Source organism: Acomys minous (genome assembly GCF_964271855.1).
Source record: "Acomys minous genome assembly, chromosome: 15".
Classification (NCBI taxonomy): Eukaryota; Metazoa; Chordata; class Mammalia; order Rodentia; family Muridae; genus Acomys; species Acomys minous.
The window spans coordinates 10,291,513-10,305,063 of NC_140497.1; the positions used below are offsets into that span (position 1 = coordinate 10,291,513).

General features: G+C 44.8%; 1 protein-coding gene across 2 annotated transcripts in view; it reads right to left on the reverse strand.

Moving 5' to 3' along the window:
• CSMD1 (CUB and Sushi multiple domains 1) overlaps positions 1 to 13,551 on the reverse strand; it is a 1,521,983-nt gene that overhangs the window by 324,707 nt on the left and 1,183,725 nt on the right. For both annotated transcript variants that reach the window (XM_084758080.1, XM_084758079.1), the window contains exon 12: positions 11,916 to 12,028. In XM_084758080.1, the coding sequence (XP_084614206.1) occupies positions 11,916 to 12,028 (113 nt within the window). The remainder of the gene's footprint in view (positions 1 to 11,915; positions 12,029 to 13,551) is intronic.

Below are 13,551 nucleotides of genomic sequence, written 5' to 3' on the forward strand. Positions count from 1 at the left end.
ACCTATGTGGGCTGGCATAGGGGCTAGTAGGACAGGCAAACACAGGCCATGAGGTGTGCAGCAGCTCCGTGGAAGCAGGGGCAGCAACAGGAGAAGACTTAGAGGATATAAGTTTGAGGGACAATGGGAAGACTCACACTCAAATAGGGCCAAGGGATTATATCCTGGAAAGGAACAGCATAATTCAAGTTGATTGTGATAGGGAAAGGAAGAGGGCGCAGTGAGGTCCATCATTGTGACGTGGAGGGAGATTGTGCAGAAGGCATGGCTGCTGTTCTGAGCATACCGCTGGGACCAGGAGCGTAATGAAAAGTCAAACACATTGTCCCAGACCTGGTCGGATGATTATGTTTTTGACAAGAAAGCAAATAGTTTGGAAAGATAGCCAGAAAGTTGAAACAGACTAAAAACTAATTCGAAAAGTTTGCTGTAATGAAATGGACTGCAAGAAAGGGCATACGGCCAGAGCCATGGTGGCCAAGATGAAAAGAGGTCGCCATGCACTTTCTAATATAGTCTTAGTCCCAGAAGAGGCAGAGGGTGCCAAGAACTAAAAACTGTTCCGGGTCATAGGGTGTGACCCATTATAAAATTAGTTTTATTTTCCCTTCTAGATGACTCTCTATCAGGTAAAACATGTATTTATGCAGACAGTTTGCAGAATACACAAACACAATTATAGCTTCCAGTTGAGGGCCCTTCATAGGCTTCAATGAGTTGCCGTATCTGTTTATATAATTTATCCCGACACATATCCTGTTATTAAAATTCCACTTCACATATAACAAGATGGATAAGCAGAGAATTAGGGGGTATCTTACGGGCATGCAGAAAACTAAAAGCAAAGTGAGAGTTGAAGCTTGGGCCGTTACGGAATGTAGAATCGGAGAAAGCACGCATGGCTTCCTTGCCATCTGTCAGCTGGGGGCTCTAAGCAAAGTGCAGATACCACACTGGTCAGAGGAAGACAGGCTGAGTGCACAGAGCAGGTGCAGAAACAGAAACAAGCCGCCACGAAGGATCCTAAGTTATTTTCATGAGAGGAGGCAACTTAGACTTTCAAACTGAGATACCCGTCAGAGCTTGCTGGAAATCGGAGTATATGCTGATACTGCCCAAATTATTATTATTAAATTCAGGCAGGCAGGCTATCTTCCCAAGCGTTCTTCTGACTTCAAGAACATGGAGAAATTAGCACACTAATTGACTGGAGGAAGAAAGGGCCGAGTTAGCTCGCTGTGTGCTTGCACATAATGATTCCTCAGCAAAGTGGCCGCGGATGGGAAGAGTCAAACAACCTGCAAGATGCGAGCTCATTTGCAGGAAGGTGGAGTGCTCTTAATACGATTCAAGACATGTGTAGCCTCAGCTATTATAGTCCAGCACCTCATTTCTGAAGGGATTAAGTAGACATCAAAGAACCGTGGGCACTGGGGAAGGATGACAGCTTCCCAGTGGGAAGAAAAGCGGCTTTCCCAGCCACCACTCCAGGCCAACTTCAGCCACTCCACTCAGTTCCTACCTCATGGCCATGCAGCCCATGACCATCCCCATGACTACCACAATGGTCACCCACATATGTGTGTCCCACCACAGTCACCTGGTCTCCCAATCCCACTGTGCAGAAACCAATACACACAGCCCTTCCTCATTTCCACCAACATGTTCGCTCACCTGTGTGTGTCCCCCAGTCACCATTTTGCCTCAGGCAGACAAAGCAAGGAAACAGCGGGAGACTTTTCCTTCTGACAAAAGCTCAAGACATTAACTGTTTTAATGAAATTAATATTAATCTTATCAATACGGAAATGGGATATACAACAACAATGAAGAAAGCAGAGACGGCCTCCTTGTGGGGCTCCTGAACCTTCTGGGTCCTTCCATCAAGGAGAACATGAAGGCTGGTGGATCTGGACCCATGGGGGCTGCATCAGTCAAACTGTTGCATCAACCAAGGATAATGCATGAAATAAACCTAGACCCCCTGTTCAGATCTAGCCAATAAACAGCTCATTCTCCACAGTTGTGGGGAGAGAAGGGACTGCCTGACATGAATTCTGGTGCCCCCAACTTGAACACTTCCCTTTGGTGGTGAGGCCTGGTGGGCACACAGAGGAAGGGGAAGCAGGCTATCTGGGTGAGACCTGATAGGCTGTAGTCACATGGTGGGGGAGGAGGTCCCCTTCTGTCACAGGTCTAGGGGAGGGGAATAAGGCAGAAGAGAGAGGGAGGGTGGGAATGGGAAGATAAGAGTGAGAGGATAACAATTGGGATGCAATGTGAATAAATTATAATAAATAAAAAAATTAGACAAATAAAGAAAGAAATAAGAGATGCCTGGAGTTTACTCATAGGGAGCCTGTTTGAAGATATTTTCAGAGGAAATGGACACAAGGTGCTGGGTGGGAATGATGCTGCAGAGGGACTAGGAAGCATGGAGGTGGCTCATTTGCTGCCCCATTTCCATGGAAACCACAGGTTAAGACTCAGAGTGGACAGGAGCAGTGGGCCTGGTCTCTACCACTGCTTTAGAGAATGGCCTACACTCTATCATGGTGCTCTACTCAGGGCCCCAGTGTGTCTGCTTTGGTCCTATCTACCCTGGCTGCCTCAGGAATGGATGGGCACTCCGAATACACCACCAGATTCTTCCTGCCTGGGGTACCATCATGGTGAAGAAGCCAGTACTCAGGCAGGGGGCCTCAGCTATCATTGACATAGATGTCTCCAGAGGTGTCCTTTCTCTCCTGCTGAGTTGGCCTGAAGAGTATTCTACAACCAGACCAGCTGGAAGCTGTATTATGTTCCATATATGGACCTCAAATCTGAAGATGAAGCTGGAAAGAAAAGGGGAAGAGTTGAGGGAAGAAGGAATCCCAGTGGGTTCCCCGGGAGTCTCATGTGGCTGGAGAAAGGGGAGTTATTTCTAACAGACCTCTCAATAACCCAGGCAGAATTTAAAAGTAGGACTCAAGAGTTAGCCAAGCAAGCACTTGCTGTGCAAATGTCAGGACTGGGGTTAGGATCCCCAGAACCCACATATGTGAGTGGGCATGGTAGCTCATCTGGGACTCCAGCTTCAGGAGTCAGAAATAGGAAGTCCCCAAAGCAAGCTGTTTAATCAGTGAGCTCTGGGTTTGATTGATTGATCCTGCCTCAGTGAATAAGTTGGAAGGATGTTGAGGCCTTGCAGGCCTCTACAAGCACATGTGCACATGTACCAGAACACATAGAAATGCACATACACTTGCAAAAGAGGAGGTGAGGGGGGTAACGATTCAAGAGTAAAAGTGATCATCGATGATGCTAATCCAGAGAGGAAGAATAAAGACAAACAAGGAGACCAGAGTGTCTGTGGAGGGGTTGACTCTCCAAAAGCTTAAGAGGATGAAACTCAAGACTGTCCCTGGGCATCTGGGGTCCCTGTGAGTTTTTCTGGGAAGGTGGAAGAAAGGGAGAGAGAGGGGAACCCAAAAGACAGGAAAGGTAATTAACATGTACAGTTAAAGATACTTGTTGCGGGCAAAGAAGGCTGAGAAGGAAGCGTTACCCTGTGAACCCAAGTGGCTTCCTCAGTGGGGAAGTGATGAATTAGATTTATTAATGAGGGTACTGAAGAGAGAAGCCAATGGCTGGCAGGGGCTGCTCAATGCTTTTTCTACAATTGGACTATGGTATCCCGAAGGAGGTTGGATGGGGCTGGCAGTGTATTCCCAGCCTAGCTGGTGCTACCTGAAGCTTCAGAGGCCTCCACAAATACCTGAGGCACTTTCTCAGATCAAACGCTAGTTAGTGCCTACTCTAGCAAGGGGACCCAGCATAGAGAGTGTCTCTAGATACATAACAATATTTTGTATACTATATTCTCAAACCATATTACTTGGATTGTTTCTCAAGTCTTCACTAGTTTTGAAAGCATCAAATAGCCTTCTCTGTCAAAAGCAGAGCAAGTTCCCACTGATGAGTTATCCTTCCCTGTGGTAGAGCAAGACACAAGGTGTGGCCAAATACAGTAAGCCCTAGAGCTGTGTGTGAATAGAAGGCAGAAGCCTGCTGACCAGATGTAGTGCTCACTGCCTGCGCAGTCCAGAGGGCATGGCAGTTTTGTGTTCCCTCCTTCCCCCCTCACCAAGCTGTGCACAGCAGAAGCAAGCATTTAAAATACTCATAATACATTAAGTCCGGATCAGTTCTCCAAATAAGGGTGTGGGGGGGGGGGGGAAGGAGGGGTCTTGATCTTCAAACTAGTGGTGTTAAAATAATGAAGCCAGATGAAATTTAGAAGTTAAAACTAAATGGGCTGATCCTGAAGAAGCTGTGAGGTGTAATTTGCTTGCTTTTAAAACACTTGAACCCAGACAAGAAATTCTGTGCTTTGCCACAGGCTCCCCATGCCAATATTATAATAACAAGCCATTGGTTGGCTTGACCAAGTTTTATACAACCCAAGCTTCCTGGATACCCAAGAATCTATAAGCTGGGAAGTGACTCTTGTTATCCTAGTTCTTCCTTGTAATCAGGGCTTCTCGATTTCCATTAGAGCCTCCTTCTATGTTCCCGTTCCAATGCCATGGAAACATCATGAGGAGGGTAGGGTTTATTCCAGCTTACAGTCCATCCAGGTCACAGTTCATCATTGAGGTGGGTCAGACAAGGAGCGGAAGCAGAAACCACAGAGGAACGCTGCTTACTGGTTGCCACACCTGGCTTGCTCAGCTGCTTTCTTATCCAGCTCAGGACCACCTGCTAAGGTATGGCATCATCTACAGTAAGATGAATCTTTCTTCAGATACCAGCAGTCAAGAAAATGCCCACAGCCAAGGTCACAGGCCAGTCAACCCAGGCAGATCTCAAATGAGCTTACCTCTGTCCAGGTGACTCGGGGTTGTATGAAGCTGACAAAAAACAACCACCAAACAACTACAAAACCAACTAGTACAGCCTGAAACTTGAAACAAAAACTACTTTTAAATATTTTGATATTTTAGGCTAAATACTTTATTAAATAAATAGAATATTTAGAATAAATAAATTGCTGTTTGGGGACTGATACAGCCTTGGAGGCAACCTTTCTAACAGGAATGGGGATGGCACTTAGCGCTGGTCACAAGCCTTTTCTATCTCTGCCCTTTTTATGGTCTGACCTTCTGAGCTTTGAAGCATATAGAATTTGGAAGTGACTCTGCCTGCCTGCCTGCTCCCACGTGCATGCTCTGCTTCATGTCCATATTTGCTCCAGAGGCAGAGGCTTCCATTACACCCTTGCCCCAGCCTCCACCAGCCCCACCACTGCCCTCTTCTGTCATGACTTACGTAACCCAGCTAAAGGTCTTCTTGCTCAAGTACTGGTCACAAAGAAGGTACCCACTTGCCGATGCGGTTTAGGGAGTGCTCAGCATTTAAAGATCCCCTGCAAGGCCAAGAGTTCCTGGTGCTGTCCCCTAGTCACTTTGTGCCTTTGCAGTACTCACAGCTTTATAGAAAAAAAAAATACCATTTTGTTCTCTCTCTTCCCATATCTATTGGGGCATGCTAGGTCCAAGGTTCCCATTTCTATGGAGGGTGTGGTCTCTCCTCCAATCAGCTTTGTGGGAGCAGGAAGTGTTGATTTCTACTTTTTCCAGAGATTGGGGTAAAGTTATGCACAGGGTGGTAATATATGCAGCCATGCTTCCCTCCCACCTCTCAACACAGAGGGTCTCACAACAGCCATAGCAGCTCAACTGCTGGGATGCTCACTCCCCAGCAAGGCCTCTTCCCTCACATTCTCACCTGATGCCCTTGGCCCACATCTAGGAGACTGAAGTATGCCTTCCTACTACATTTTTTTTCCTCCCTTGCAGTATCACTTCACACCAAACTACCTTCTGTTTGATTCTCATTTCCAAGGGAATAACCTGAGAGATGCAGCTTGGCTGGATAACAGGTAAAAGAAAGACACAAAAAAGCGCCTGGGCTGGGTCACTGGAGAACTTCTGTGACCGGGACCATCATTTCAGCTGGGAGATGGAGCAGCTGTGGGAAGCTTTGGGTCCAGTCTAAACTCACAGGAAAGAGTCTCTGTGGCCAGGCTCTATACCTATGCTGCCACTGCAGCAATGTAACTATTAGGGTGACAACACAAGTGACATCATAACCAGCTGCACATCTTGATACAAGAAAAGAATTTTATATTTTAAACAAAACAAGAATCTAAAAAAAAAAAAAACCGAACACACGGCCATGTAAAGATGAAGGACAATGGAGTGAATGATCTTTTAAGAAAATGTGTTCCCCCAGATATGAGGCCAGCATGGCTGTGTGCAGATACCAAGCATTAGCCTGATCCTCACACCAATAAAAGCCCACTACTGCCCACCCAGTTAACTGAGCAGGCTAGTCAGCATCAGCATCTTCCAGCTCCTCTCTCTAACTGCTGTTGCAGTTCCAATGCAGAGCCTCTCCAGCCTTAATCATCACCTGTGACTTTGCCTCATTTCTGCTATGTCCCTGCTGAGGTCTGTGCACCACTATGTTATTAATGATACCATGAGATATGAACAGCCTGGGATTTGCCCACTCTTTAGGCATCTAGAATCCCCCCCCCTCTCTTTCTGTGTGTGTGTATGTATGTACATGGGCATGCACCTGCTATTGTGTAGGTATAGAGGTCTGAAGACAACTTTCAGGAGTTGGATCTCTTTTGACTCTGTGGATCATTAGCCTTAGTGCTCTGCCCACTGACCCATCTCTTCAGCCCCAGCACGTGTTTTAGAATAGCCCCTTCTGCGAAACTCCCCAACACATATTTCTTCATAGTCTCCAGTGAAGCTCTGTTTCTAAGAAAGGAGCAACCTGTGGTAGATCTAAGTAAACTCGACCTCAGGTCCTGCTGTTTTGCATGTTGCTGTGAACCTTCACAATTTAAATAGGCAGTCACATGCCATTCCTCCCCAGGTTTCTTCTAGGCTCAGGAATCAGGCTGTTATTCTGGCAGGGCACATGCCTGACTTTAGGAAGCATGTGAGCTTCGTGCTAACAGGCCAGGGGAGAACCATTTTCTAAGTGACCTCAAAGCCTCTTTCTATTCAGTGGACACTCTCTCTGTCTAATTCCACCTGCTCCCCCATAAGATGAGGCGTGTAGCCTATGACAGCCAAATAAGACTAAGCCAATGGCACAAACAGAAGATCTAAGGCCACACAGTGCCCTCTGTCCTATGGGAATCTCCTTTGTCAAGTGGGTGTAGATGTTATCACTGAGCAGTGACTTCCTTGCCAATTTGTCTCCAGGTCACACTGGGCCTAGCCTTGCACCCACCACACAAACACAGAGTCCTGTGGCTACAGGGCCTCAGCAATGGTCACTCTGCTGCTGACTGAAGCAGGGATGTTGAACTTGGAACTTTCTTGGATGATCTTCAGTGGCAGCTGGGAAGAGGTCTTGCTCTTATCTCACAGCAGCTCTGCCTGAGAACTTCTCCTCTAATGTACCCCTTACTAAATTACAAACAGCCGTGGAGACTGACACACAGCATGATTTGGGAAAACACGGCTTGCTTATTACCTGTGTGGTTATCTGTAACTAAACGTCACTTTCCTGACAGAATACAGGCCTAGAGGTGACTCACAGTATCATACTATAAGCAGTCAAAAGGGGTCACTCAGCTTGCAGGCTCATGACTATGTCCTAAGGGACATAGTAGATGAATATGTTAAAGATGGTACCCATCCATGCATATCCTGTGGCATATGCAAGCTGACATACAGCCACTGAGGCTGCCACCATAGTGGTGGGGAGTTTGAATGCGGGGTAGGTTCTTGTCTTCCCTCTGTCCTGCTGGTCAGCCTATATGCTGTAATACAATGCATGTTTTATTTTAAATGTATACCACCCACAATCTGTTATATCCCCATTACAGTTGAACCATGAATTTTAGTATTATTAAACTTTGAAATGATTTTACACATAACAAAATTATCTTAAGGATTGCACCTTACTTTAGAAATTTCATAATATTTCCTGATGTTTTTTATGGTTACTTCCTTTTTGTCATGAAAGGAATATATAGTTGCAGTATTGGCATTCGATAGATAGATAGATAGATAGATAGATAGATAGATAGATAGATTAGATGGATGATGTGATATAGAAAGGTGATACATTAGATGATGCTGAGATAGATAATACATATGATAGTAGAAAGATGAATTGATATATAAATAGATGGGTAAAATGGGTAGATGCATAAATAAATGGACAGACAGACAGATAGACAGGCAGATGACATCTAATAAATGGATGGATGGATGGATAGGTGGATATATGCATAGATGAATGGACAGACAGATAGATAGATGTACAGATGGTAGCTAGTAGGAAGATAGACAGGTGGATGGGTAGATGAATATGTTAAAGATGGTTCCCATCCATGTATATCCTGTGGCATATGCAAGCTGACAGAAGTCTAAGGAGGCAACTTGTTTACAAGGCTCTCTGCTTGAGTTGTCACTGAGTGCCTTCAGCAGTAGACTACCCCATACCCTGATTTCAATCTTTCACTAATACTCAGTTCCTTCAAAACACTCTGGGGATCATGAGACAGAAGAGAGGGGAGGAGGCCTTTGCAGGGGCAGGAAGGGGATCACATAGAGGAAACTTGTGTAGCCTGAGCCTGTGAGGACCACTGGAGGAAGGCCATGTCCTCCTCCTGGAAAGTTTCAGAAGCTTAGAAGATTCGCAAGCCCCCTACCCAAGGTTTTGTAAACAGTAATGGTGGCTGAGAGAGAAGAACCTTCAGTGGAGCTGCCTGCCAGTTGCTCAGGAAGCTCTGGGGATATGGATTTCATGAGTCATCAGCCATGCTGTGGTAGGCTTTCAGACATGCAGCTACCTTTACATCCCCCTTTGCTTCTGTAAGAAATCCCTCTGCTATATCTCACAAGTAACCCCAGTGAACTCAGTGGTTCACTAAGTGAGGTGAGGAGTGCAACCATTTCTTTGATCAGACATTCATTTCTTATCTGGGGTCAATAGATGTTTGTTCATGTTGCCCCAGGGGAAAAATGACACAAGACCCTCATAAATCTTAGGATATAATCAGTGAGTGGGTAACACACAGTAGAGAGGTCAGCAAGGGAACCCTGGAGAACCTTCTATGATGGCTGTGTATGAAGTTGCCACAACTATGTTAGGGTGTCTCTGAGGCTTATTCAAGCCAATTTAAAGGTGGGATGCTGAGACGTCTCAACCCAGTAGAGTGTCCAGCATCTGCTATGCCAGGAAGGAAGCCTGGTGAAGATTCCGGAGGACCACAAGGAAGTAAAATGGCATGTGGCTCTGAGGACAGTCCCTCACCAATGGAAAGGGTGCAGATGTGTGGGGGACACTCTCAGTTTCATCTGATGGGGTGATATGTTTTGTAATAAGATGAAAAGAAGAAGAAGGAGGTGCAAGAAATATTCTCCTAATTAAAAATAGAAGAGTAAATAGCAAGCTACAGCCAGAGGTTTTGTTGCTGTTGGGTTTTTTTTTCCTTTTTTTTTTTTTTTTTTTTTTTTTTGGTTGTTTGGTTGGTTGGATTCTTAGTCATGAGTTTTTACAGTAACTCTATCAAGCAGATGTTGTTGCTAGGATCTCTGCATCTTGTTATTTAAAAGGGGGAGTGTAGGCTATAAAGCTGAAATGACTTTCTCGAAGTCACACTGCTAAGGGGTGGAACTAGCGCCCAGTGTAGCACAGCTTAGAGTCTGAGCCCTTCACTCTCAGTCAGCTGAAGCCATACAGAGTCGACACCTGGAAAATTGAATCCTACCTGGATATCAGTGGTGTGTGATTTCTGATAAGTCATGAGCAGCTGAGTGACATAGTGAGTGACTTGTATATTATCTTCAATTATCAGTTTAGCATAGCAGCCCAGAATACCCATCTCATAGGCCTGTGAGTTAGCTCAGTGTGTGGAGGCGACTGCTACCAAGCATGATGACCGGAGTTCCATCCATACACACATGGCGGAAGGAGGGCAACACCTCCAAGATGTCATCTGACCTCAACACACATCCTGTGGCTCATGAGTACACTCATATGTGCACAGACACACACATACACACACACACACACACACACACACAGAGAGAGAGAGAGAGAGAGAGAGAGACAGACAGACAGACAGACAGACAGACAGAGAGAATAAATAAAATAGTATAGTAAAATTTAAAAAAAAAACAAAAAAAATGCCAGTTTCTGTGAAATGCCTTCTTTTTCCATATTCTTCCACAGTTCTTGATTCTCAAAGCTGTGCTTTTTTTTTTAACCTTTGAAACATTGATTTATTGGGTGATTACTGAAGGGTTGACTTTTTGAAGGCTGTCAGTCCTATTTTCATAATACCTCGATTGGTAGCTATCAACAGACCCTAGACATTGTTAACGGACAAGAAGAGAGAGTTAAAGGTGACTATAATGCATATTGCCTGGTCCTCAAGTTGAACACACTGTGGGTATGCATGTGTACTTTGAGAACACTGGGACTCAGGTAACTCAACCTTGTGAATCTGTCTTCAAACTGAAGTAGCAAGTCCTCTGCAGCCTTTCCTGGTGAGAGGCATTTGGTATTTCCCTAATGCTCTCAGACTCCATCCAAAACTGTATATTACACCTCAGCTGTGCATTAGTGATTAAGTATCCACCCATGTAGATGATCCTTAAAGGTCATATCTAAAAATTTAAAGATCAACAAACGGTCTACAATTATCTCTGCATCCACGGGCTATCCTATGAATGAGAGGGGGTGTTGTCTTTTTTTTTTTTTAATGAAAAAGTCATTAACTCCTCACTCTATATCATATTTCCTGCAAGGAAACTGTACTTCATACTTCATAGCTAAGGATGCCAAGCCAGGCCACTCCTCCCACAGGATCCATTCTCACTCTGACTCCCTCTGCTCCCATGGAAAAAATAGAGTTTTTCCAAGACACGTTCACTCATATGAACTGGCAATGTGTGTTCTCTGCACTTACTCCTTGGGGTTGGTGGATCCTTCAGTATTATCTCTTTCTATGACTTCATCAGTACAACTTGTTGACACATTTTGAAAACTGGGAACTACTCTTATACCATATGTCTAAAAGTAAAAGCACACTGAATTTATATATACTTCTATGGTGCTAGGTTGTTTTTTTGTTTTTGTTTTTGTTTTGAGACAGAGTTTCTCTGTGTAGCCTTGGCTGACCTGGACTCATTTTGTAGATCAGGCTGGCCTCGAACTCACAGCAGTATGCCTGCCTCTGGCTCCCGAGAGCTGGGACTAAAGGTGTGTGCCACCATGCCCAGCTAAAACAGGCAAGAAATGGTGGATCTCAAACAGGAGCTCATCAATGAGTGCACACTGGTTCAGAAGGCACAGGTCAGGAGCCACAGGGCTAGCTACCCCTCTGCTAGGGGAAAGCCACATGCCATTAGGGTTTAAGAGCCACTAGCAAACACTGACTACCAGAGTTCTAACACCATTCTTTAACAATGACAACCAGAGACATTTTACCTCACATACATAGGTTAGCTCACAAGTGTTTTCAAAAAGTAAGTTATGGCAAGACAAAAATATTGCTCATTTTACTTTCAGCTTTGAAATATAGTAAAAAAGGTTTCAGAAATAATGCTCAATATGATATTGCCTAGAGATCTACAGGTCTACCCACAATTCACAGCTGAAGATTGCATTTCCTGCTGTTTCATATTTTGACATGATAACAGCATGCCTTATGTGTTCTTGTTCCAGAGACAGGCCATTTAGGCAGAACTCTAAACCAGTTACAGAGCAGTGCTCTCATGAGAAACAGCATTCCAACTTGTGTTTTTTCATTTTTCTCTGGTGTGTACAGAGTGGTTTGTGCCTTATTCACGGTCTTCCATTTAATCGCTACGTTGACTCAGGCCTACCTTGGTACACAGCTTTAAACCCTGGTGAGCCAATGCTGTCATCCGACTGTAGGTGAAGCCACATCTGATTGCTCATGCTCACAATGAGGTCAGGAACACTGGAGCCTGTGAGCCTGTGGAGAACAGAGAGGGGCAAGACTTTTACTACTGCTGGCAACAAACACATCAACTTGTCCTCAGAAAAGGCTCTTACCACTTGAACAATCAAACCACACACACACACACACACACACACACACACACACACACACAGAGTGAGAGTGAGAGAGAGAGAGAGAGAGGGAGGGAGGGAGGGAGGGAGGGACGGACGGACGGACGGACAGACAGACAGACAGACAGACAGATAGAGATAAACACAGACATACACACACACACGTGCACTTGTGCTCACTTGTGTGCGTGTGCATATATATACACAGATACACACACACACACACACACACACACACACACACACACACACACAAAGAGGTAACAGAATCTCAAAACCCTGTGACAGAGGACCTGATGCCTCTCTCTTGCATCCACTAGCACTGCATACATGTGGTACATAGATATACACACAGAAAAAAAAATCATATGCATTAAGTAAACAAGTTCTAAATAAAAAATACCATCCCATTTGCCCATTTGCTGGAACTGAGATGCTCCCTAGGTACAAGATTCACAGGAATAAATCATACAAACCTGAAAAAACAAAGAGAGCCAGCTGTGTTATGTGACAGGGAGTTGAGCCCTGTGGCTCAGTAGTTTGTTGTGTGATACCATCAAAGGCAAACAATCCCAGAGTGCGACACCCTCCCGATTCATTACTCTATTAGTTGTGTCATCTAGAATTACGTACCTTCCAAACTAAATCTCTTTACAGATGTATTAAAGGGTAATCACACATTATAATAATGTTGAAAAGAACAGTGTGTGTGTGGTTGAAATGGACATGGCAGAGTTTACTGAATATCCAGGTCAAACTACAAAGCAGTTTCCGCGAACCATTCAGCGTGCATTCACACACCAGTCACATCCCCTGTGCTGTCAGCCAGTGAAAAGAAACACCAAATCCATTGACTGAACTCAACATGCCGACAGAATAGCATGTTGAAACAGGAAAAGTGCAGGAAGGAAATCAATTCAACCAAAAACAAATGTCTCTAATCAAATAGGAAGCTTTGCTTTCAGTAAAGTGGTTTTGGGAATGTGAACACATGATTTGCACCATCAATCATAGCATCCGTCCATCACCCCAACATTCTCATTGCAGACGGCCTCGAAAACCTGTTTTTTCAAAGGAAGATGAACAGCAGTCATTACATGCTGAGTAACTCGGGCTGCTTTACACTCAGGTTGGAAAAGGAGCCTGTTCTGGTGAGCGATGTATGCTTGCTACACACGGATGTGTGAAGATTTGTCTTCGTTGGAAGATTGTTCTTTTGTGTTTGCTTGTTTGATTGCAAGAGAGATTTGTTTGCTTTTCTGTGCATGCATTTTGCTGAAGTGTAATCAGCCAAAGAGCACATGGATCTCAGTCGCCTTGCTCTATGAATTCTTAGAGAGGGAGCCAGCCTACAGGTTCCCCCAGGGAGGCTGCCTCCTGTGCCCCTCTCTTTTCCTGGTCTTCCCTCTTGCTTTGCCTTTGGCA